The sequence below is a fragment of the Rhipicephalus microplus genome, chromosome 3 (genome assembly GCF_043290135.1).
Source record: "Rhipicephalus microplus isolate Deutch F79 chromosome 3, USDA_Rmic, whole genome shotgun sequence".
Classification (NCBI taxonomy): Eukaryota; Metazoa; Arthropoda; class Arachnida; order Ixodida; family Ixodidae; genus Rhipicephalus; species Rhipicephalus microplus.
Window position 1 is genome coordinate 238,026,744 of NC_134702.1, and position 25,527 is coordinate 238,052,270.

General features: G+C 49.5%; 1 protein-coding gene across 2 annotated transcripts in view; it reads right to left on the minus strand.

The window, feature by feature from the left end:
* Window positions 1-20,325, minus strand: part of LOC119185038 (serine/threonine-protein phosphatase PP1-beta) — a 114,584-nt gene extending 94,259 nt beyond the window's left edge. For both annotated transcript variants that reach the window (XM_075890828.1, XM_075890829.1), the window contains exon 1: window positions 20,144-20,325. In XM_075890828.1, coding sequence (XP_075746943.1) covers window positions 20,144-20,189 — 46 coding nt within the window. In that variant the 5' untranslated portion in view covers window positions 20,190-20,325. The remainder of the gene's footprint in view (window positions 1-20,143) is intronic.
* Between the last annotated feature and the right edge of the window lie 5,202 nt (window positions 20,326-25,527).

A 25,527-nucleotide genomic window follows, 5' to 3' on the forward strand; every position in this document is an offset into this window, starting at 1 on the left:
TGAAATTGTAATGTCGGCGTTGACAATCTCATCTTTCGTCGATTCGAAATGCGCGGCGCTTCATGCGGTGGTAATGAAAAATTTTCAACTCTTCGGCTATTCGCAACCTTCCCCTTAAGGTCGCTGCTTTTAGTTTTCCCGGTGTGGACTGAGAGATCTTCCTCTCGCCGTGTCTGTGGTGGTACCTCTATTAGACTGGGGAAAATGACTAAGAGAGGGCGAGCGTGACCAGAGCCCCGGAGAAACGTCCCGCGGGATCGTCGTAATTGTATCAACGTTGCGTCTTCCGCTGAAATAGCGCCGAGGGAGAGTGGACGGAAATCCTTGGTACCTGGCGGCATGATGAGCACAATTACACACAATGTGGCCTGCTTCCCCACAATGGAAGCAGAAGGGCTTGTAGCCAGGGGTACGCCAGATGTCGGTTTTTAGGAGTGGAGGTCGCATCGGTGTCGCATTTTCTGTAGTACCAAGGCACTGTCGGCGGCTGTGTCTGGTAGTACTGCTGTGGTGGCGGCACGTTAGATGGCTGCCGACGGAAAATATCTGCATAGGTTGGCCTAACCGTGTCAGTGTTCAGCTCGTAAAGTGAAAGCACGTGCCTTATCTCTTGTCGCACAACTTCTGTGACCGACGCAATCGCGCAGTTATTCAGTGTGGCGGTGAGCGTCGTCACCTCTTTTTGCACAATTTCGCGTATCAACTCAAGCAAAGAACCCTCGTCAGGTTTCACAGTGGTCACAGCGGTTGCGCTGATTTGTCCGCTGTTGTTTGGGCGGTGTTATTGGCGGTAGCGTAGCTGTAGTGCGCGTTCGATGGCGGTCGCCTCCTTCGAAAATTCGTCGACGTTTGAAGGTAGGTTCCGCACGAGACCAGCAAAGAGCTGCTCTTTAACATTGCGCATGAGGTTTTCTTTCTGCTCTCGGATATATCGGGATCGGCTAGATGGAAGAGACGAGCCATGTCCTCAATAAACATAGCAACACATTCGTTTGGCTTTCGAACCCGCGATTCGAGGAGTCGTTGAGCACGCTCCCGCCTTTCGTCGTTTGCGAAGGTGTCCAGGAACCTTCGCCCGAACTCGTCCCACGTTAACCACTCGCGATTCGTGAACCATGTGCGAGCCCCGTCCTGAAGAGGGAAATACACGTACCCCAACTTCTTTGCGGCGTTCCACCAGTTAACGTTGAGTGTGCTCGAACTCCTCAAGCCAGTTATATGCGTCCTCATATGTGTTGCCGTGGAAGTTCGCAGGAATTTTAGGGGTGAAAACAGTCGCCTGTGCGGCGCTTGCGCTGGTCATGGCGGAGCTACTGCTTCCGGGCGCGGTCATGTTTTCCGGCCAAGGTCCGAACTCTGTGCTCAGGCCAAACAGGCGGCGTTGGCGCGGTGAATGGGTGTTTCGACGAGAGGAAGTCTTTGTGAACTAGATCCTAGGCTGTTGGACGGTGTCCTAGACATGTACTCAGCTCCTCTACCATTGTCACGACGCAGACACAGCAGAAGTCGGATATAGAAGAGCTCAATTTATTTACATGCAAGGTGCTCGTGAAGAGGACTGGGCAAGAACTTCGTGTTTCTTGCTGCGCGAGCTCTTCTTCGCAGGTTGAATGTGACAATGCTACGTTGGCAGTCCTGAGAGCTCAGTAACATCAGCGCACTTTCGGCATCAGTAGCGATATGGCATGAAGAGCGTACGTTGGGCATGCTATGAATGTCGTCGCCCGTGAGTGTGCGCTTATACCGTGATTCGGGTGCTTTGTACCTCTTGTGCTTGCGGCACAAGTTTTATTTGAAGGTACAGTGATTAAAGAGAGCACGAAAGTTATTTTTACTCGCTGCGGCGGCCGCGTTTAAGAAAAGAGCGTGCGGCTCACACACGAACAATTAAAAATTGTGAGTCACGGCTTGCCAAGCTCAAGCTCATACACTTTGGTCATGATATCTACAGATGCGGAAGCTCTAGAAGTTATATGCCAGATGACAAAGAAGAATCTGCAACTGCGTTCATGGTAATTCCCTCTCGCGCTGGAAGCGGCCGCCTGTCCTCGCGGTTGTCTATACGGCTTGAACCGAGAGACATGCACGATTTCTGTCCCACGGCAACGCTGACCGAAATAAGGCCTCTGAGGGAAAACGCGACAATTGGCGGGAGATGGTTGCTCTATGACCGTGTAGAGGCCAATAAAGCAACTCATGAATTTTTCGCATAAACCGGAAGCCCGGACTGGAGCCCAATAAAGAAGTTCGTCTCCGGGAGAAAAGGTGATTGCATGGCGAGCAGATTCATGGCGCAACTTCCGAGCTTCTTGGCAGATGTTGGTGTTGATTTGGGCAGTGTAATGGCAGTGTGTGAGGTGAGGCAGAAATTTTTCGAATAAAAGACCTACTGACGTTGCCACAGCCAAAAGAAACGAGATGGCTAGAGTGACACTTGGTGAGTGGCCATAGACAAAGCAAAAGGGAGAGAAGCCGGTGGTGCGTTGCGTAGCTGTATTACACACGAACGTCACGAATGGCAGAATTACATACCAGTTTGTGTGGTCGGGTTTGATGTAGTACATTGCAATCAAGATAGAGATCATAGAATGAACTTGTCTGTCATGCCGTTTTTATGCGGATAATAAGTACGTTTTTATGCAGAGGGTAAGTAAAAGTTGTCTTGTGAATAGTGCTGGCGCACGCAGAACCTTAGCAACAACAGAAGAAAGGAATACTTTGCCGCAATCGCTGAGCAGAACTCGTGGAGCTCCATGGCGTAAAAATATGTCGCGCAGAAAAAAAAATCATCGAGTTCTGTGGCAGTGCCAGGTTGTAGCCATGCTGCTTCCGCGTACCGGGTTAGGTGATCAAAAGCCGCCACAATCCAACAATGCCTTTAGACGTTACGGAAACAGGGTCATACGTCTATCCCAACGACTTCGAAAGGCAAAGTGGGACAAAGAAGAGGTTTCAGGAGGCCGAAAGAAGCTGTTCTGGGTCGTTTGCGGCTCTGACAAAGGACACATGGTGGCGACGTATTTGACATCGGCTGAAGATAGAGAAGTTAGACCAGGCCAGATGCAGCGACTTCATATTTTGTCGTACGTTTTGTGGTAGCCGCGATGACCAGCGATGGCATCATCGTCAAATGCTTGAAAAACCTCACATTGCAATGATATTGGTATAACTGGGACCCATTTGTTTCCATCGGCGTGAGAAACGTGGTGATCTAAGGCACAACTGTGTACCTTGAATTGGTGAACTTATTGACGAAGTTGGGCGTTCGGAGGAATGGATGTGCCTTTAAAGCGTTTTATAATAGAACTGCAGTAAGAATCGACGGGTTGATGCGACAGAAGGTCTGATAGGCTGCCGGATTTCAGACAACTGACCTCCTATATGGGTAAAGCAGTTCCAGTGAGAAGTGGTGACTGTAAGTTATCATGGCTGGGAAGTGGGCAACGAGAGAGAGCATCAGCATCTTGGTGGTTCTTTCCAGGCCTCTCGGTGATTTCGAAATTGTCCTCCTGCAAAAGAAGCAGCCAGTGACCAAGTGACCTGAAAAGTTTTTAAATGTGAATGCATTTCTTAGTCGGTCTATGTCAGGCATCCGGCGGCAGCTTAGTTGAAAAAAAAAAGCCCCCTCCTCCCCGAATGGAATCGTGTGGAAATGCGACTGGCAAAACGATCCCCGATCCCCGATCCCCGATCCCCGATCCCCGTTCCCCGATCCCCGATCCCCGTGCAGCGGGGGATGTAGCAGAATTTCGGGTGGGTCTCTGGCCACATGGTAGCCTTCTCTCCTGCAAAGCGCGGCAGTGGTGGTCTTTCCAACTTACGCTCCGGAATAGCAGACCCGTCATAGTAGACCCCGTCGAGGTAAAAATGAGCGACGAAGCAACTTTTTTTTCTCTCGTGGAACAATATCCTTGTTTGCGGGAGATCTTGACCAACAATACCAGTGAGATAAGACTAATCTGAGGAATGGTGTGTCGGAGACAATAGCCAAACAGGCGATGAAGCACTACCATCTCTATGAAGTTGTATTTCGTTTTGTTTTAAAGTGGTTATTCTGACAAGAACTGTGACATCACCCACTTTTGTTGTTGTTGCTGCTGCTGCTACTGCTATACTTGTTCAGCCTGATGGACATGTCTTACTTTATGAAGAAATTTTTTAACGGGCCTCTTTATTTAAGATTAGATGCTTAAAATATAGGCAGTCGTAGAATCCAAAATCTGTTTTTTATTTTCAGAAACATGACATACTTCACATTTTACATTATCGGCTGCACTGATACAGCAAAATCTTAGGTTGAGTTCGCATATTGAAGAGAGAAGTGGTCTTCTGTTACTTTGTGTTTCGAAATTATGCTGAAATGCTTGTACAGGTAATTGTCAAATATTAATAGGCTACATCCCTTACGTTCATGGTTATTCTCTTGAGAGAAATGTTATAATTTCTTCGTTTACAGAAAGCCAATCAATATCGAAAGATACTGAAATTCCTATCGACCAACTTAATAGTAGCATTTAACGAGTCAGAGAGGCTGTGAGCCATTTCGTAGTCGAAAAAAAAAGAAAAGCCCTTGTCAATGATGCTACCAGGATTGTCGCTTTGGGCGAGTTTGTTTTTGCAAAAAAGAAAAGTTTGTGGTGGCAAGTCAAACCAAGAGCAACGCCGCGTCTGCATTCCGCACAAAAAAGATATTGTAGCGTAGTGTTCTAATCGCTACTTTGTCGCCGCCGGAGAGATGACACGTACACACAGCAAATCCATAGAGTTGCTCCTAAACCGATTTATTTGGCTTTGTGTTCATAATAGACGTCGTACACACTTGTACGCTGCTTAACTCTAACAATTCGGAGCAGCACCCGCTACAACCTGCTCTCGTGGCGTCTCCGGTGCGACTCTCCCTCGTTTCCCCTGGAGGCCCCCGAAGCGACCCCCGAGACAAACAAAAAGGACCACTCAGAAGTATTCGTTCACCACACCCAATCGGGTGTCGCGAATTCAAACAGGTACACCCAATAGCGGGCGGTCTCCACCGAGTTTGAACTCGATAACCGCCGTCCGCCTAAACACAAATGACCTAAACAAAAGTAAAAACATACAACAAGCTACCGCAACATCCGTTAGGCTTCCACCGTACAGCTCAGCCCGCATACCTTCAGGTGCCGCGGATGCAAAGCCGTCTGTGGTCCCCTAAATGGGAAACAGACCCTCGCAGGAAGGAAGATAACGCGCTCGTACAACAAAGCCGGTGAGCCACTCAAGGACACCACCGCAAACCCTGCTCCTGGGCAGACCCGCGACATTGGAACGAGCCAAAAGTTCAAAGAAAATAGCTACATCTATATCTACGCGACACCTCCCCTATACGAACTAAGAGTATCCCTACTCTGGATGATGCTGCAAGTAAACTAAAAATCCACAACCAAGGACACAATTTGCTTAGCGCCCTCCAAAAAAGAAAGAACATTTCACGTACATTTAAAAGAAAATGACACATAACTGTAACATGCGAAAAAGGTGACCCGCGACCGAATAAATGTACAAAACATTTTACATCTGCAAGACACTAAAACACTAATACATGATGGCGAAACACACATGCTCAAAATAAAACTTGTTTTAAAACAGTGAAACAAAAAAATACAAATTACTAACTACAGTTCTGACGCACACATCTCAGTACGAAAGCACACACGGAGACACACAGAGTTACAAAGGCAGTCCTTTAACTCACTCACTCAACATCACTGGCTGTGTAGTAAATCTCGGTGTCACTGTCATAAGCCCCGAGTCTTTTCGGTGCGGTGTCGGATGACTGGTCCCTATATTGTGTCCGCGGATAAAAGTAGACCTCGGTGTCACTAGTCGAATGTTCACTTTGACCGTGATCACTCGCGGGCGGAACTGCGGCACCACGCTGCGGCACTGTGGTGTCAACACGGACCAAACACTCGCGTTCGCTCTCACTCTCGTCATCCGCGTCGTCGTCGAGACATGAACGGGGGCGACACAGTTTCAAACGCGCTACATTCACAATGTCCCTCTTCCTTCCGCTGTTGTGCACAACCTCCCAGTTGTTCTCCGCTACTTGTCGAAGGAGGCGAAATGGTCCATAATAGCGGTGGAGGAACTTTGTTGTTTTGCCCCTCGCTCGTGAGGGCGTCCACACGTAGACGAATTGCCCCGGTCGAAACACAGCACCCCGTCGTCGGGCATCGTACGCTCTCTTGTTTTTTGTTTGGTGGTCCCTCTCGCGCGGAGCCACGAGCTCCCGAGCTTGGCGAAGCCTGCGCGCCACTGCATATGCATTGAAGGCACCCTCATTGTCACGTTGCAGGCTGAGGCTCGCAAATGGGCAAGGTCGGCTCGCGGCCATGCAACAAGAAAAATGGCGTGCAGCCGGTTGTCTCTTGCTGCGAAGAGTTGTAACCGAAGACGACATAAGGGAGGAATTCGTCCCAATCCCGGTGGTCTGTCAAAACATACATACTGAGCATGTCCGCAAGCGTACGGTTGAACCTCTCGCACAGGCCATTCGTCTGCGGGTGTAGGCGATGGTTGTGACGTGGTTGCTCCCCATTGCTCGGAATACTTCTTCAATGAAGGTACTAATAAAATGCTTTCCCCGGTCAGTGATTATCTTCGCCGGGGCTCCATGTCGTAGAACCACTTGCTCCACAAAAGCTTGGGCTGCCTCAGCGGCCGTTGCAGCGGGGCAGGCGACCGCTTCTACCCACTTTGAGTGATAGTCAGTCATCACAAGCACGTAGCGATGGCCACGTTTACTCTTCACGAAGGGTCTAAGAAAATCCATGCCGATTTGCTCCAATGGCCGCCCCACGGGGGTTATAGGTTGGAGAAAACCGACAGGTTTGCCGGGTGGTGGCTTTCTCGTCTGGCAGTCTGGGCAGGTGAGGACATACTTGCTCACGTATGCGAACATCTTTGGCCAGAAATACCGGCAGCGTACTTTTCCCATGTGCGCTTGACACCAAGGTGGCTTGCTGTGGTGTCGTCATGGCAGTGCTTTAGGATGTCCGGTCTCAGACACCTGGGGACAGCAAGTGCCGCGCGGTCTTTTTGAAACCCTTTTGCCCTCCGATACAGAACACCATCGATTAACCGAAAGCTCCGGGCCGTTCTTTTAGTTTTCCTGACAAAGGGCGCATTCGGCCGCTCGAGGTGCTGGATAATTTTTCCCATCCATGGATCTGCCCGCTGTCGTTCCCCAGCATCCACTTGATCGAGAGCCAGCAACGGTAATTGATTTTCTTCGCTTGCTGGCGCGGGGTCATGAGGAAGGCGAAAAAGCGTATCGCCATTTCTATTCTTCCGGCCTGGGTGGTGTCTCAGCGTTATGTCGAATTCCTGCAGCAACAAAGACCACCGCATGAGACGACCATTCGGATTCCGGACCTTCATAAGCCAAGCAAGGCTAGCTTGGTCGATCACGACTGTGAATTTAGCCCCGGAAACGTACGGCCGAAACTGTGCACAGGCGTACACGACGGCGAGACATTCCTTCGCAGTGGTGCTGTAAATAACCTCAGCTTTATTAAGGTGCCGGCTAGCATATGCGATGACTCTTTCTTGAGCTGCGATTCTCTGAACGAGCACGGCTCCAATGCCGTTATCGCAAGCATCCGTGTGCACCTATATTGGTCGTCCCGGCTCAAACTGACGCAGAACGGGGGCTGTGACAAGTTTCTCTTTGAGGGACTCCATCGCTACCTCGCAGGCTGCGTCCCAGACGAAAGGAGCATCTTTTTTGGTCAGGTTGGTCAGAGGTCGAGAAATACTAGAAAAATCCTTAATGAATCGCCGATAGTAGTTGCAGATACCAAGAAAGCTCTGCACACCTTTCTTGTTTCGTGGCTTGGGGAATTTTTCGATCGCTGCCACTTTGTCGGGATCCGGCCGGATGTTTTCGCCCGTAAGAATGTGTCCGAGATACTTGATCTCCTTTTGGGCGAAACTGCACTTCTCGGCCCTCTGTCGTAGGTTCACTGCTTCCAAATCCGTAAGTACACTCTGGAAGTCTCTCAAATGGGCTGCCATGGTCTTGCAGAAAATCACGATGTCGTCCAAGTAGGCCAAACACACCCTCCAGAGCAGACCACTGAGAACTTTGTTGATCATTCTCTGAAATGTGGTGGATGCGTTACACAGACCGAATGGGACAACGTTGAATTCGTAGAGTCCCCGCCCACATGAAAATGCTGTCTTAGGCTTATCCTCTTCTCGAATTCCAATTTGCCAGTATCCTGATGTCAAATCCAATGTCGTGAAGTAACGGGATCCCTGCAGCACATCAAGAATGTCGTCGATTCTCGGAAAAGGGTGCCGTCTCTACTCGTGACAGCATTGACTCTTCTGAAATCTATGCAGAAGCGCTAGCCGCCGTTCGGCTTCTTTACCAGAACCACAGGGGACGACCATGGGCTGCTGGACTCTCTGATCACTCCGTCATGAAGCATCTCATCAATCTGCTGGCCAATGACTTCCCTTTCGAAGGTGGAATGTCGGTAGGGAGGTTGATAAATGGGAGCCGCGTCACCTGTGTCTATGACATGCTCCGTGACGTCAGTTCTATGATTTGGGTTATGTTCTCCTGTAAACAAATGGCGGAACAAGTGAGAGTAGCTCCGCTCTTTCGGAAGGTTGCAAATGGCCGCCAGTGTCCACTTCGAAGTCACCGCTACCCGCTGGGCAGTGCGGCGCGGTGACGCCGAGCTGTGCATCATAAATAGACGCAGCCCAGCCAAGCTTCGTGCCGCAATGCAAAGTTACTGGCGACATGGTAGGGTTAGCCACACGGACAATGCCGACACCACTCAACACATTCGTTACAGTTCGTGCCACACACAACCCGTTTCTCAAATTAACATTTGGCTCGATAATGTGGACGCCGTCTATGGGAACCTGTACAGGCACAATCGCCTCGGTGCGTGGCTCTATGCGGATCTGCTGCTGGCACCTCACTGGGACATCGCCGTGAGTTACATTCTTCGGCCATACATGAAGATCAAACGCCTCTCCCCCAATGTGCAATTTCTCCGCAGAAAAATTGATGACTAACCGAGCTGCTCGGCAAAATGGGAGCCCACCCAGCAGCTCGTAAGGGCATTCCTTGACAATTAGAAATTTATGACTTATTTTCACGGTGCCGAATTCAAAAAGTATTTCCGCTTCCCCCATGGGCGATAGGATGTTTCCTCAAATGCCTCTAATCACAATTCCAATCTCTCTAAATTCTTGAACTGAAGTGATCTTCTGCGCGAAATCAAGGAAGACAACGTTTAGAGAAGAGCCGGTGTCGACGATTAGTCTGTCACTTCTACCGTTTGCCTTGACAGGTAGATAGATTAATTGGTTTACCACCAATGTGCAGACTGGACGGCCAGGCTGGCCCCCTATGCCTGGGCATTCCCGCTTCCCGAGTCAAAATGCCGCTCACCGTTGCCGCTTTGTTCGTCCCTTCTCTGTCGCTGCTGGTCCTCGTACTGTCTGTGACATTGTAGCGCGATGTAGCCGAGGCGATGGCAGTAGTAGCACCGGGGGCGCCCATCGCCGCCGCGGGATGTTCTAGGAGGCCACTGGGCAGGCGGCCGGCAAACCTCGTCCTCTACAGCTTTCAACCTGTTGGCAAGTGACTTAATCGACTCGGCGAGGGTCTTCAATTCCAAATTGCCCGCAGCGTCGCGTCGGTGATGTTGGGCGTCCGAAATGCATGTCGGCATGGCGTCCTGGTGCTCGCGAACGGGAGCGCTCACCAGAGTGGGCTGTGTCGCGATCGATTCCCCAGGAATGGCCGCTGACCACGGCTGCGTAACATTGGCTGGGAGGTAGCTGTTCAGAGGACTCAAATGGGCACGGGCCATCAACGCGGCATGGTTTATCTGTTGCAGAATTTGTAAAAATTCTCCTGAACTTGTCGGGTTGGCGAGGACCATTTTCTCTAGAGCATCGGCGCGGAGTCCACGCAAACGATGACGTACGCGGTCTTCCTCTTTCATAGCTGGGTCTACGCGGGCGCACAGCTGCAGTACGTCGTAATAATACTGTTCCGGGCTCTCAGACGGCAGTTGAACTTGATTTTCTAGTCTCAGGCGGGTTATCTCTGCTGCGTGGCGGCCAGTGAAACTAGACTTAAGCAACGTGGCCCACTCTTCCCACGTATTAGGAGCGCCGGTCATGACTTTCGTTGTATACCATTTTTTTGCGTCGCCCTCCAAAGCCAAATGAAGAAATTTCGCCTTTGTATCGTCGTCCCATGAGTTGAGTGAAGATACATGTTCGTAGCAGGTCACCCACTCCGATACGGATTCCTCAGGTTTACCTTTGAAGATCGAAGGCCCGATGAAGGGCCTCGAGGTTGCACCAGTTGGAAGGTGGGCTATTCTCGCAACGTCGTCCGCGCCGTTCTGGCTCCTCAGAGTGGGCATCACTGTACGGGGGGGTTTCGCTACCGCGCAGCCTCCACCACTTTGTAGCGTAGTGTTCTGGTCGCTACTTGGTCGCTGCCGGAGAGATGACACGTACACACAGCAGACCCATAGAGGTGCTCCTAAACAGATTTATTTGGCTTTGTGTTCATAATAGACGTCGTACACACTTGTACGCTGCATGACTCTAACAACTCGGAGCAGCACCCGCTACAACCTGCTCTCGTGGCGTCTCCGGTGCGACTCTCCCTCGTTTCCCCTGGAGGCCCCCGAAGCGACCCCCGAGACAAACAAAAAGGACCACTCAGAAGTATTCGTTCACCACACCCAATCGGGTGTCGCGAATTCAAACAGGTACACCCAATAGCGGGCGGTCTCCACCGAGTTTGAACTCGATAACCGCCGTCCGCCTAAACACAAATGACCTAAACAAAAGTAAAAACATACAACAAGCTACCGCGACATCCGTTAGGCTTCCACCGTACAGCTCACCCCGCATACCTTCAGGTGCCGCGGATGCAAAGCCGTCTGTGGTCCCCTAAATGGGAAACAGACCCTCGCAGGAAGGAAGATAACGCGCTCGTACAACAAAGCCGGTGAGCCACTCAAGGACACCACCGCAAACCCTGTTCCTGGGCAGACCCGCGACATTGGAACGAGCCAAAAGTTCAAAGAAAATAGCTACATCTATATCTACGCGACACCTCCCCTATACGAACTAAGAGTGTCCCTACTTTGGATGATGCTGCAAGTAAACTAAAAATCCACAACCAAGGACACAATTTGCTTAGCGCCCTCCAAAAAAGAAAGAATATTTCACGTACATTTAAAAGAAAATGACACATAACTGTAACATGCGAAAAAGGTGACCCGCGACCGAATAAATGTACAAAACATTTTACATCTGCAAGACACTAAAACACTAATACATGATGGCGAAACACACATGCTCAAAATAAAACTTGTTTTAAAACAGTGAAACAAAAAAAATACAAATTACTAACTACAGTTCTGACGCACACATCTCAGTACGAAAGCACACACGGAGACACACAGAGTTACAAAGGCAGTCCTTTAACTCACTCACTCAACATCACTGGCTGTGTAGTAAATCTCGGTGTCACTGTCATAAGCCCCGAGTCTTTTCGGTGCGGTGTCGGATGACTGGTCCCTATATTGTGTCCGCGGATAAAAGTAGACCTCGGTGTCACTAGTCGAATGTTCACTTTGACCGTGATCACTCGCGGGCGGAACTGCGGCACCACGCTGCGGCACTGTGGTGTCAACACGGACCAAACACTCGCGTTCGCTCTCACTCTCGTCATCCGCGTCGTCGTCGAGACATGAACGGGGGCGACACAGTTTCAAACGCGCTACATTCACAATGTCCCTCTTCCTTCCGCTGTTGTGCACGACCTCCCAGTTGTTCTCCGCTACTTGTCGAAGGAGGCGAAATGGTCCATAATAGCGGTGGAGGAGCTTTGTTGTTTTGCCCCTCGCTCGTGAGGGCGTCCACACGTAGACGAATTGCCCCGGTCGAAACACAGCACCCCGTCGTCGGGCATCGTACGCTCTCTTGTTTTTTGTTTGGTGGTCCCTCTCACGCGGAGCCACGAGCTCCCGAGCTTGGCGAAGCCTGCGCGCCACTGCATATGCATTGAAGGCACCCTCATTGTCACGTTGCAGGCTGAGGCTCGCATCAATGGGCAAGGTCGGCTCGCGGCCATGCAACAAGAAAAATGGCGTGCAGCCGGTTGTCTCTTGCTGCGAAGAGTTGTAACCGAAGACGACATAAGGGAGGAATTCGTCCCAATCCCGGTGGTCTGTCAAAACATACATACTGAGCATGTCCGCAAGCGTACGGTTGAACCTCTCGCACAGGCCATTCGTCTGCGGGTGTAGGCGGTGGTTGTGACGTGGTTGCTCCCCATTGCTCGGAATACTTCTTCAATGAAGGTACTAATAAAATGCTTTCCCCGGTCAGTGATTATCTTCGCCGGGGCTCCATGTCGTAGAACCACTTGCTCCACAAAAGCTTGGGCTGCCTCAGCGGCCGTTGCAGCGGGGCAGGCGACCGCTTCTACCCACTTTGAGTGATAGTCAGTCATCACAAGCACGTAGCGATGGCCACGTTTACTCTTCACGAAGGGTCTAAGAAAATCCATGCCGATTTGCTCCAATGGCCGCCCCACGGGGGTTATAGGTTGGAGAAAACCGACAGGTTTGCCGGGTGGTGGCTTTCTCGTCTGGCAGTCTGGGCAGGTGAGGACATACTCGCTCACGTATGCGAACATCTTTGGCCAGAAATACCGGCAGCATACTTTTCCCATGTGCGCTTGACACCAAGGTGGCTTGCTGTGGTGTCGTCATGGCAGTGCTTTAGGATGTCCGGTCTCAGACACCTGGGGACAACAAGTGCCGCGCGGTCTTTTTGAAACCCTTTTGCCCTCCGATACAGAACACCATCGATTAACCGAAAGCTCCGGGCCGTTCTTTTAGTTTTCCTGACAAAGGGCGCATTCGGCCGCTCGAGGTGCTGGATAATTTTTCCCATCCATGGATCTGCCCGCTGTCGTTCCCCAGCATCCACTTGATCGAGAGCCAACAACGGTAATTGATTTTCTTCGCTTGCTGGCGCGGGGTCATGAGGAAGGCGAAAAAGCGTATCGCCATTTCCATTCTTCCGGCGTGGGCGGTGTCTCAGCGTTATGTCGAATTCCTGCAGCAACAAAGACCACCGCATGAGACGACCATTCGGATTCCGGACCTTCATAAGCCAAGCAAGGCTAGCTTGGTCGATCACGACTGTGAATTTAGCCCCGGAAACGTACGGCCGAAACTGTGCACAGGCGTACACGACGGCGAGACATTCCTTCGCAGTGGTGCTGTAATTAACCTCAGCTTTATTAAGGTGCCGGCTAGCATATGCGATGACTCTTTCTTGAGCTGCGATTCTCTGAACGAGCACGGCTCCAATGCCGTTATCGCAAGCATCCGTGTGCACCTATATTGGTCGTCCCGGCTCAAACTGACGCAGAACGGGGGCTGTGACAAGTTTCTCTTTGAGAAACTCCATCGCTACCTCGCAGGCTGCATCCCAGACGAAAGGAGCATCTTTTTTGGTCAGGTTGGTCAGAGGTCGAGAAATACTAGAAAAATCCTTAATGAATCGCCGATAGTAGTTGCAGATACCAAGAAAGCTCTGCACACCTTTCTTGTTTCGTGGCTTGGGGAATTTTTCGATCGCTGCCACTTTGTCGGGATCCGGCTGGATGTTTTCGCCCGTAAGAATGTGTCCGAGATACTTGATCTCCTTTTGGGCGAAACTGCACTTCTCGGGCCTCTGTCGTAGGTTCACTGCTTCCAAATCCGTAAGTACACTCTGGAAGTCTCTCAAACGGGCTGCCATGGTCTTGGAGAAAATCACGATGTCGTCCAAGTAGGCCAAACACACCCTCCAGAGCAGACCACTGAGAACTTTGTTGATCATTCTCTGAAATGTGGTGGATGCGTTACACAGACCGAATGGGACAACGTTGAATTCGTAGAGTCCCCGCCCACATGAAAATGCTGTCTTAGGCTTATCCTCTTCTCGAATTCCAATTTGCCAGTATCCTGATGTCAAATCCAATGTCGTGAAGTAACGGGATCCCTGCAGCACATCAAGAATGTCGTCGATTCTCGGAAAAGGGTGCACGTCTCTACTCGTGACAGCATTGACTCTTCTGAAATCTACGCGGAAGCGCTAGCCGCCGTTCGGCTTCTTTACCAGAACCACAGGGGACGACCATGGGCTGCTGGACTCTCTGATCACTCCGTCATGAAGCATCTCATCAATCTGCTGGCCAATGACTTCCCTTTCGAAGGTGGAATGTCGGTAGGGAGGTTGATAAATGGGAGCCGCGTCACCTGTGTCTATGACATGCTCCGTGACGTCAGTTCTATGATTTGGGTTATGTTCTCCCGTAAACAAATGGCGGAACAAGTGAGAGTAGCTCCGCTCTTTCGGAAGGTTGCAAATGGCCCCCAGTGTCCACTTCGAAGTCACCGCTACCCGCTGGGCAGTGCGGCGCGGTGACGCCGAGCTGTGCATCATAAATAGACGCAGCCCAGCCAAGCTTCGTGCCGCAATGCAAAGTTACTGGCGACATGGTAGGGTTAGCCACACGGACAATGCCGACACCACTCAACACATTCGTTACAGTTCGTGCCACACACAACCCGTTTCTCAAATTAACATTTGGCTCGATAATGTGGACGCCGTCTATGGGAACCTGTACAGGCACAATCGCCTCGGTGCGTGGCTCTATGCGGATCTGCTGCTGGCACCTCACTGGGACATCGCCGTGAGTTACATTCTTCGGCCCTACTTGAAGATCAAACGCCTCTCCCCCAATGTGCAATTTCTCCGCAGAAAAATTGATGACTAACCGAGCTGCTCGGCAAAATGGGAGCCCACCCAGCAGCTCGTAAGGGCATTCCTTGACAATTAGAAATTTATGACTTATTTTCACGGTGCCGAATCCAAAAGTATTTCCGCTTCCACCATGGGCGATAGGATGTTTCCTCAAATGCCTCTAATCAAAATTCCAATCTCTCTAAATTCTTGAACTGAAGTGATCTTCTGCGCGAAATCAAAAAAGACAACGTTTAGAGAAGAGCCGGTGTCGACGATTAGTCTGTCACTTCTACCGTTTGCCTTGACAGGTAGATAGATTAATTGGTTTACCACCAATGTGCAGACTGGACGGCCAGGCTGGCCCCCTATGCCTGGGCATTCCCGCTTCCCGAGTCAAAATGCCGCTCACCGTTGCCGCTTTGTTCGTCCCTTCTCTGTCGCTGCTGGTCCTCGTACTGTCTGTGACATTGTAGCGCGATGTAGCCGAGGCGATGGCAGTAGTAGCACCGGGGGCGCCCATCGCCGCCGCGGGATGTTCTAGGAGGCCACTGGGCAGGCGGCCGGCAAACCTCGTCCTCTACAGCTTTCAACCTGTTGGCAAGTGACTTAATCGACTCGGCGAGGGTCTTCAATTCCAAATTGCCCGCAGCGTCGCGTCGGTGATGTTGGGCGTCCGAAATGCATGTCGGCATGGCGTCCTGGTGCTCGCGAACGGGAGCGCTCACCAGAGTGGGCTGTGTCGCGATCGATTCCCCAGGAATGGCCGCTGACCACGGCTGCGTAACATTGGCTGGGAGGTAGCTGTTCAGAGGACTCAAATGGGCACGGGCCATCAACGCGGCATGGTTTATCTGTTGCAGAATTTGTAAAAATTCTCCTGAACTTGTCGGGTTGGCGAGGACCATTTTCTCTAGAGCATCGGCGCGGAGTCCACGCAAACGATGACGTACGCGGTCTTCCTCTTTCATAGCTGGGTCTACGCGGGCGCACAGCTGCAGTACGTCGTAATAATACTGTTCCGGGCTCTCAGACGGCAGTTGAACTTGATTTTCTAGTCTCAGGCGGGTTATCTCTGCTGCGTGGCGGCCAGTGAAACTAGACTTAAGCAACGTGGCCCACTCTTCCCACGTATTAGGAGCGCCGGTCATGACTTTCGTTGTATACCATTTTTTTGCGTCGCCCTCCAAAGCCAAATGAAGAAATTTCGCCTTTGTATCGTCGTCCCATGAGTTGAGTGAAGATACATGTTCGTAGCAGGTCACCCACTCCGATACGGATTCCTCAGGTTTACCTTTGAAGATCGAAGGCCCGATGAAGGGCCTCGAGGTTGCACCAGTTGGAAGGTGGGCTATTCTCGCAACGTCGTCCGCGCCGTTCTGGCTCCTCAGAGTGGGCATCACTGTACGGGGGGGTTTCGCTACCGCGCAGCCTCCACCACTTTGTAGCGTAGTGTTCTGGTCGCTACTTGGTCGCTGCCGGAGAGATGACACGTACACACAGCAGACCCATAGAGGTGCTCCTAAACAGATTTATTTGGCTTTGTGTTCATAATAGACGTCGTACACACTTGTACGCTGCATGACTCTAACAACTCGGAGCAGCACCCGCTACAACCTGCTCTCGTGGCGTTTCCTGTGCGACTCTCCCTCGGCTCCCCTGGAGGCCCCCGAAGCGACCCCCGAGACAAACAAAAAGTACCACCCAGAAGTATCCGTTCACCACACCCAATCGGGTGTCACGAATTCAAACAGGTACACGCAATAGCGGGTGGTCTCCACCGAGTTTGAACTCGATGACCGCCGTCCACCTAAACACAAATGACCTAAACTAAAGTAAAATTATACAACAGGCTACCGCGACATTCGTTAGGCTTTCACCGTACAGCTCACCCCGCATACCTTCAGGCGCCGCGGATGCAAAGCCATCTGCGGTCCCCTAAATGTGAAACAGACCCTCGAAATGACCTAAACTAAAGTATAAACATACAACAAGCTACCGCGACATCCGTTAGGCTTCCACCGTACAGCTCACCCCGCATACCTTCAGGTGCCGCGGATGCAAAGCCGTCTGTGGTCCCCTAAATGGGAAACAGACCCTCGCAGGAAGGAAGATAACGCGCTCGTACAACAAAGCCGGTGAGCCACTCAAGGACACCACCGCAAACCCTGTTCCTGGGCAGACCCGCGACATTGGAACGAGCCAAAAGTTGAAAGAAAATAGCTACATCTATATCTACGCGACAATATAAAAACAAGAACGTTTCTAAAAGCAGCAAAGCGGCAGTGGAGGTGCAAAACGGGCCCTTCTTCAAACCACACCAGCACTTTCCTCACCCAAGTAACACCAGGGCTTTCCTCCTTCTCCAGTCAAGGAAACAAGGCTTTGAACCCCCACCCCCCTCCGAGACGATGCTTCCCGATATCTATGGCTTGGGGTCAAGGAATTCTTCAGTACTCCCGCTTCATTATATGGTGGAGGCTCTGGCCACACTGATCTCCCCCACCGTTCGCCTCGTCCGTGAGAGTGAAGAACGTTTAGGAGACTTATCCTCGCCTATCGACGTCACTAGGCTTTCTCCGTCACGTGAATCCCGCTTAAGGTGCGAGTGGACGGAAGAGTGGGCGCAGGCAGGAGAGAGAGTGAATAATTAGAGAAGGAGTGGTGAAGCACTGCACCTAATTTCTCCTACACTCTGTCGCACCACGTGCTCCGGCTGCTAGCGGCGTGAATAAGCGTGCGCGCCCGCAGCTGTTGCACTGTAAGGGAGTGAGAGTGGGGAGGTAATGCCTGCCCGCGCACGGACGCCGTGGGTGGTACCGGATGTCTGACATAGCTCGACTAATATATGCATTCGCATTTAAAAACCGACTGATCACGCTGCACAGCCTTTCAATGCCCACCCCTATGTATAGGCACTAGATCGTGACCTCCAAGGTAGTGCCGGTGAGAGTTTTCGCCTGTGCGTTGTTTAACAATGGGGCTCTGATTTTCAGGCCTTCGGCAGCTATCTGGCTGCCATAGCTAGCCAGAGGTAGCCAGAGGATCAGCCAACTTGTTCTCTTCTGGACAAAAAACAGCATCATGGTCACGTGTGTGGGGAACCCGAGACAAGCCGAAGCCGCCCCAGGATCGCAAAATCGAACACTGGGACAGCCAGCGTAAACGTAAACAAACTCTACCATTATGGCAGCAAACGAAACAATGCGCCGCGTGTATGTTGTTTTTTTCTTCTGCATTGTCGGCTCGGAAATACGTATCATTTGTCTAAGGGCACCGTCAGTGGACCTTTTAGAACAGGAAAGGGCGTTTCTGCTATTCTAGTAGATAGACTGGTAGCGCCACTGTGCAAGGATATACACGTTGGCGTTTTCTAAAAATAAAAAAATGGTTGAAGTTAGTGCACTGTGTTGTGCTCTCTCTGATGTCCCTGTCTCTTAGCTCTCAATATGTCGTCAAGTTCCTCGAAGCGCTCCATGGGGTGGTGCGGAGCATCACGGGAGTTTCCAACACAACGTTCGCGCAATGCATGGTAATGAACCAAGTTAACAACGCAATAACACGCCAGGTTCACCGCAAAAGTAACACCGCACACCGGTCGTTGAAACACTGTTAAAACTCCTCACAATGGTTCCCTTTGGATTCAATGGTTTCCAAAGAGAACCCATGGTTTCCTTTGGGAAGATGTTGTCATTTTTTGTGCATGTGTTCACTTTCTGTTTTGATTTTGTGGGGCGTGATGGACGCCAATCAGGTCGGCCCTAAGGGAATTCACGCCTGAAAGCTGGCATCGGCAGCATTGACGCAACAACGCATATAATAAACACCCTGGTTCCAGAAGGCATTGGATCCGAGCATTCTGCGTAACAATGAAGTATTTTACCACAGAGTCATGCCAGACCTCGAAACTGCTTTTCAAGTAGACCGTGATGTTCGCGAAACGTCAATAGCGCTCCAGTGCTGGCTATCCTATCTTATATACAGTACATACGTACTCCTATCATACCGCCGCCACGTTCGGTTAACAACAGTTGTAAGCGCCATCCACTGAAGTTCGTTTATGTATACAGTGTGCAGGGCCGCCATCATCGCTGGCGCAAGCGCTACTATCACCTTATACCTCTTCTGGTGTTGTTAATAGACGTGTTGCTGTTGGCATCGTTACTAACAGTTAACATGCGACTGTTTAACATATTTTTACTGCATACGTGATTTTGGTGTTAGCCTCTAGATGGTGGGGAACAGAGATCAGAGAAGAGGACGTTCGGCTACCGCGAAAGGCCTCCTGTGCGCGACACCTTCGAGTCTACCGGTACGTCACATTGGAATAAACCGGTCATGCGTAGAACATTTGTTCTATCTACATCAAGTGAAATAACAGCGGCTAGCCTTCGCGATGGTACAGTGCGCATCGTCCAGTTATCATCGTCGACAGGCGTGCGCGTCCTATTCGGCAGCTCTGCGGATATGTGCGCGAAAGTCCATAGATGGTGATAAGTGGACTGCGTGCACTATACCATCTAAAAGGCTCACCGGTGTTTGCGTTTAATTTGACGCCGGTAGTACATATCTTTAATGTCACATCTTAACGTTTCCCTCAACAAAAAAGCTACAACACATTCACCTTCCCCGCATGCATCGAATAACATCGATTCCCAAGGTATTTCCCTAATTTTTTTCTCGAAGGCTTCTTTAGCGTTAAACTCGTTACGTAAACGCCGCCAAGGACGCATACCCATAGCAGTGCGGCCGCCTACGGGTGCGCTCTGGCTAGCCGACGTGCGACAACGGCACGTGATGCCCAATCACAAGTCCGCTGTTATATCGAGATGCCAATGCCGCAGTCTCTGTTTCCAGACTCCATTATACATGCATCCAAGCAGAAGCGACGGCCGAGTCTTGCTTTCGAGTGTCGCATCATCATATCGATCGGCGGTGGAGAGAGAGGAAACGAAGGGCGCTCGCTCGACGAGAGGTCGTCACTGGCGGGCACGAAACTCTTTCAGGGCGTCGAATTTAGGACGGCAAAGCAAAGCGCCCGCTAAACACGGACCTGGGCATTCACCTTTTCGGGAGAAGCTTGATCCTTTTTCATTGTTCGCGTTTCCGTTAAATAGGTATCTGTGAACGAAGAAAAGGCCAAGAGACTGGCAATCGGAGTCGGCGCCGTCATTGGGAAAGAGACGGAAGAAGAGGGTGGCGAGCTGTCAACCCCTTCTTCGGCCACGGACGTCTATGCAAAACAACGGGCTGCGCTTCGCTAGGAGTACCGCTTCGTGACGCTTGGTTTTGTCGCCACACTTACTTGCGAGCAGCTTCCATAGGAAATCGTCAATGTCGAGTTCGGTCATCGTAGAGGGTCACCTTGCGTTTCGAGAACAGTCGGGTGCCTCGCCGCGGCCGCCGGACTGCCGACGGCGAAGCTCACAGGTCCCTGAAGTCGACCTGCCCCGCGAATGCGCACCATGAAACCAGTGCGCGCTCTGATGACATCAACAGCACGGGCACAATGACGCTTGCTTGCTTGTGCCCTAATTCTTGGCTCCAACCCACTACTGAGGATGGGTCAAGAAACAAGTAGGTAATAGAAAAAGAATTTTGTTTTTAAATGTAAAAAATAATGGGGGAGATTTGGAACACCACAGAGACAAACAAAATTGACTTGCCTATACAGAATAATAGAAAAACATGAAAAACAATGAACTGATAATAGGAATTATGAAGTGAGCTGCCATCCCCTGGCGTCGCGTAAACAAAACTATGAAACTCTCAAATAGAGCGTGCTGATTTAGAAAAAAAATCACTGTAAATTAAGTATGTGAGATTATTGTTTAACAAACGGCCTGACTAATAATGGTTTTCGTTTTTTGTCACCATTAAAATGTGTGCTGACAAAAAAAAATAATATTCTTGGAGATTTGGTCTGAATGAGAGCTGGGTGGAGATAATTGATCGATGTGTGGAGTTGGAAGTCCCAAAACCACCATATGATTAAGAGAGACGCTGTAGTGGAGGACTCCGAAAATTTCAGCCCCCTGGAGTTCTTTAACGTGCACAGAAATCTGAGGACACGGGCCTACCGCATTTTTGCCTCCATCGAAAATTCAGCCGCCATAGCCGGTATTCAAGCCCATGACCTACGGGTCGGCAGCCGAGTGCCTTAGCCACTAGACCAACGCGGCAGGGTGGCTGGGCAGAGATACTCGAAAGGACATTCTGGATGTAGATATGTAAATACGTGTTAACAAGCCTAAATTACAGATACTGAGATACAGTTGTCTTTAGCGTAGCGGGATATTTTGTAATACTTGTGCAAAAAGGTGAAAAAGTATACCATAATACAGTATCGCAATACAAATACTGAAGTAGATATTTTTCTCATTTCGGGGATGTTTACACTCCACAAAAGCATCTATTACGTGCAATCTACTATTTTAAATGATTTGCAACGTGTTTATTTATCACAGAACTGCATTTCCGGGGCAGCTTATGGTCACTCTTCATATTCTGATGAACAGTTTGGATGTACCATCTGGGAATAAATCAAACATACAGACCATAAGCAAAATTTCTGCCATCTGCCGAAGGTTTGACGAAGCTACCTATTCGAAGCCATGTTGGAGGCTTGTTCTGCTGTTGTATTGCCGCCGCTGCTATTTCTTGTTGTATCTGATTTCATTGCAGATAATTGGGGCATAAAAAATGTCATAAGATTCTCTAAGGACTTGTGAATGGTACCGGCATGTGCTAGTAGATATACTTCGACAGTTATTACGTCTAAAAAAGTGCCTCACAACAAGAAGGCACAAGTGTCTCAGCAAGTCAAATGCAAGCCTGAGGTAATAAATGCGAAGCATTTGTTTGCGCACTGCAAGAACTTTTGGCGTCCGTCGATGTATCCATCTATCTAGCCGCTTACGTCTGGGTGCCCTCGTGATCAGCTCCTTAACTTGGCATGAACAAAAATCAGTATCGCAGGGTAAGATGATTTCACGAATATGGTGTGCTTGTCAACACATAAATAATTTTACAATCCTGTCGCGTACATTGTCAAACACTGCGCGCCAGACAGTGGCACATACCCGTCCTCGGGTATGAGCCGCTCTCTGCGGCAATAACACACATGAGTAATTTTAACACCAGAGAGTTAAGAAAAAGGTGACTTCAGCAGTGTTGGCTAAAGAATGCATAATATAAGCGCGAGGATCTCAAAAGGATTCAAACCCAAGCATTCTGCGTGGCATCAAGCATTCTACTACTTTTCAAATAGACCATAATGTTCGTTAAACGTCAACTGTGGTTGCAGTTCTGGCTATCCAGCTTTAAGAACACATATACATAGTCCTTTGATAGAGCCATAATAAGTTAACGTCAGTAGTAGTTAGGTGTCATGTGCTGATGTTGATTTATGTAGCAGTATCCAAGGCTACCATCCTCGCAAACTCCAGCGCTTCATATCAACGTGTTGCTTCTGGTGTTGCTACTGCTTATGTTCCTGTTGACACTGTTGGGCAAGTGCTAACAACTGGTTATATAAACATCTGCAACTTCTAAACATATGTCTGTGCGTCTAACATTTGTACATATACTTAGGGTCACTTCATAACGCGTCCCTCAATAAACAAAACGTGAAACCTGAGTGGAAGGCGCAGCACAGTCACAGCGAAATCTGAAAAAGCAGCCTTTCAGAGCCTTTTCTAAACACTCATTGAGTAACTGCTGCAAGCACGCTTGCGTGATGGCTACTACGGAGTTAATAATGAGAAAAATTTGGGTAGTAGGCCGGCATTCGCTATGCTGTTTTTCGTCATTCTTCAGAAGAGTGTTGTATCCGCTAAATTATATTGCGAGAAGTTTTGTGCCAATTGTTCATGCAGTGGCTGATGACGATGGCGAATTATGCCTGAAGTGGGTATGTGCCACAGTTATAAGGTGAACGAGAAGAAGCTTTTGTAATGCGTTCGAGCGCCGAACGGAAGCAGCAAGCCATTCGGAACCGCGACGGCCAGAGGAAGAGCGCTGTGAAAAAGCTGCCCGGGCTCAGGATCGGGCGGCAGTATCTTTATTGTTCTTTAAGAGTTCGTTATTTTCCGGTAACTGTATTGGTCTTTCTCAGCTGAAGCGAGTCATTCAGTTTTGATGTCATTTTCTTCCCCCGGCCAAGGGCACTCCCCTTGGTTAGCTTCCACTCCCGCCAAGGATTGGCCGATGGACTATTTGTTACGCAGTGGAGCGAGAAGTGTCCCTGTGGCGCTGGTACCTACAGATGGGGGCAGTATTCCGATGCAGAACCCTAAGGCGATTCAAGTGGAGCTTCGAAAAGCCACTTCGCATCTCCAGGAGATCACTGAGGTCCGCCAGTTTGGTCGCGGAGGCATCCTGTGCTGTTCCGCAGATCAGAAATGCATTCGTGAGCTCCTGCAATGTTCCGAATTCGCATCTGGTAAGCCCATTTATTCCGGCACACCTCACATGCTTGAAAGGATTAGTCCGCGGTGTAGACACAAGCCTGACACCTGCAGAAGTGCTCGATTTGTTTTCGGTGGCGGGTGCGATTTCAGTGTACAGGTGCACCCGTACAATTGACAACATAAAATCCCCAACGGAATCGGTGACAGTGACCTTTTTAGGAACAGTCCGACCTTCCGAAATTAAGGCATGGTCACTGATCTATAACGTAGAGCCACTTTCCCCCAAACCCCTGCAGTGTTTGAAATGTTGGCGATATGGACACGGCGTCAAAGGGTGCCGATCAGTTCTTAGATGCCGTCAGTGTGGTGAAAATCATGACAGCCGCAAGTGCAGCTCTGAAAAAGAGAGGTGCTGCTTATGTAATGGGGCGCACCCTGACCACTCCGCAGACTGTGCAGCAAAAGAAAGGGAGCTTGCCATATTGGATATTGTAGAACGCAAGAGGTGCTCTCGGAGAGAGGCTGTTGCAGAAATGCAGGAGAGATCCAAAGGATATGCAGGTGTTGCAGCACGTAATACCACCGCCATAGATGCATCTCTCGCAACATCTATCGCAGAGGCCGTAGAGAAGGCTATGGAAAAGGCAATGGAACGCCGCGCAAACAACCTTTTTGAAGGCTTGGCACAATTGGTTTCCAATCAACTATCTCAAATTCTAGGTGTAGCATCTACGAACGATTGGGCTCCTCAGACATCATTGGTATCGCAGCGTACGGAAATAGAAAGTGCGACAACACATCAGCGAGCGGTTTCTCCTGAGGCAGGGACTTCCAAAACAACGGAAGACGGTGATCTTACGGATGATTCGGAAGCATGTGCAGATATGGATATGGACTTTCATAAAGCTCTGAAGCGAACCCGATCTCCCCAATTAAAAAACTCTTCGCATAATTCGAAATCTAAAAAGTATCAATTCAAAAAAGAGTTCTTTGAGAACATGTCTAAGAAAGACTTTTTGCGAAAGGACATTTTGGACCAAGCAGTTTCTGCGACAGCTCTGTCGTCAAAACAGGTTCACTAACCATATTACAGAGGAATTTCAGATCTATATTTTATGCAACCACAGACCTATCATACCTTTCTTCACAACTTTCCCCGGATATTATATCACTGCAAGAAACCTGGCTTTCAACCAGCCAGAAGTTTTAGCTAAAAAATTATCAGCTATTTCGTTTGGACCGACCTAGCAGAGGTGGTGGGCTTCCTGTCTTGATAGCAACTAAGTTTAGTCACAAAGCTACGATCTCTTATTGTTGTGTGACTCCAGATTGTGAAATTTTGATAGTAGACATAATATTACCAGACGCTTCTCCCTTGAAATTTGTAAATGCGTATTTCTCAGCCGGGGTGCAAGACACGCGAAGTTTAGACGATATGTTCTCTGCCTGCAGAAAGAATATATTAATCACTGGAGAATTCAATTCACATCATGTGGCCTGGGGTTTTAAAACAGATTTAAGCGGAAAACGCTCGTGGGAATGGGCTATTGACAAGAATTTATCTTGTTTGAATTCGCAATCTGCTACTTTTGTCTGAGGTCTCTCTAAATCTGTAATTGACTTGACATTTTGAAGCTCGTCTCTAAGTATATGTTCGTGGCAAACTTTAGACTGTGCTACTAACAGTGACCACTTGCCTATTAGTTTTGTACTGAACTTTCCAAGAATACATGTCGCCGAAAAGGCCCGCTCATTCCTCGACTATAGAAAATTAGAAAAAGACTTGAGGGCTACTTTTGATCACCGCAAGGACATACAAGGCGACATTAGGGCTATGAGTCTGTGTGCAGTGTTAAAAAGATCAGTAAAAGACGCAACGTTTAAGTTAAACTCGGCCACAAGAGGTTCTTTTAGTCCATGGTGGACTGAAGAGTGCATGAGGAGCTATAGAAAATGGAAAGCTGCATGTAAACAACTGCTGGTCAACCAATATCCAAAAAATTGGTGTGATTATAAATTCGCAGCAGCAGCCTTCAAACGCACAGTAAGTACAGCAAAAGATGGTTATAATATGAAACGACATGAGTATCTTTCTAGGGCTAAAAACAAAAAAGCGCTCTTCAGATTTTTAAGATCTCAAAAGATGTTACCACCCGCTGAAAATATTGACTCTTCTGTTCTTTCCCCCCGTGAGCTCTCTGATTTAGTAGAAAATATTGCGAAAGGGCTCCAAGATAGATTTATGTCAACTATACCACTGCACATTGTGAACCCAATG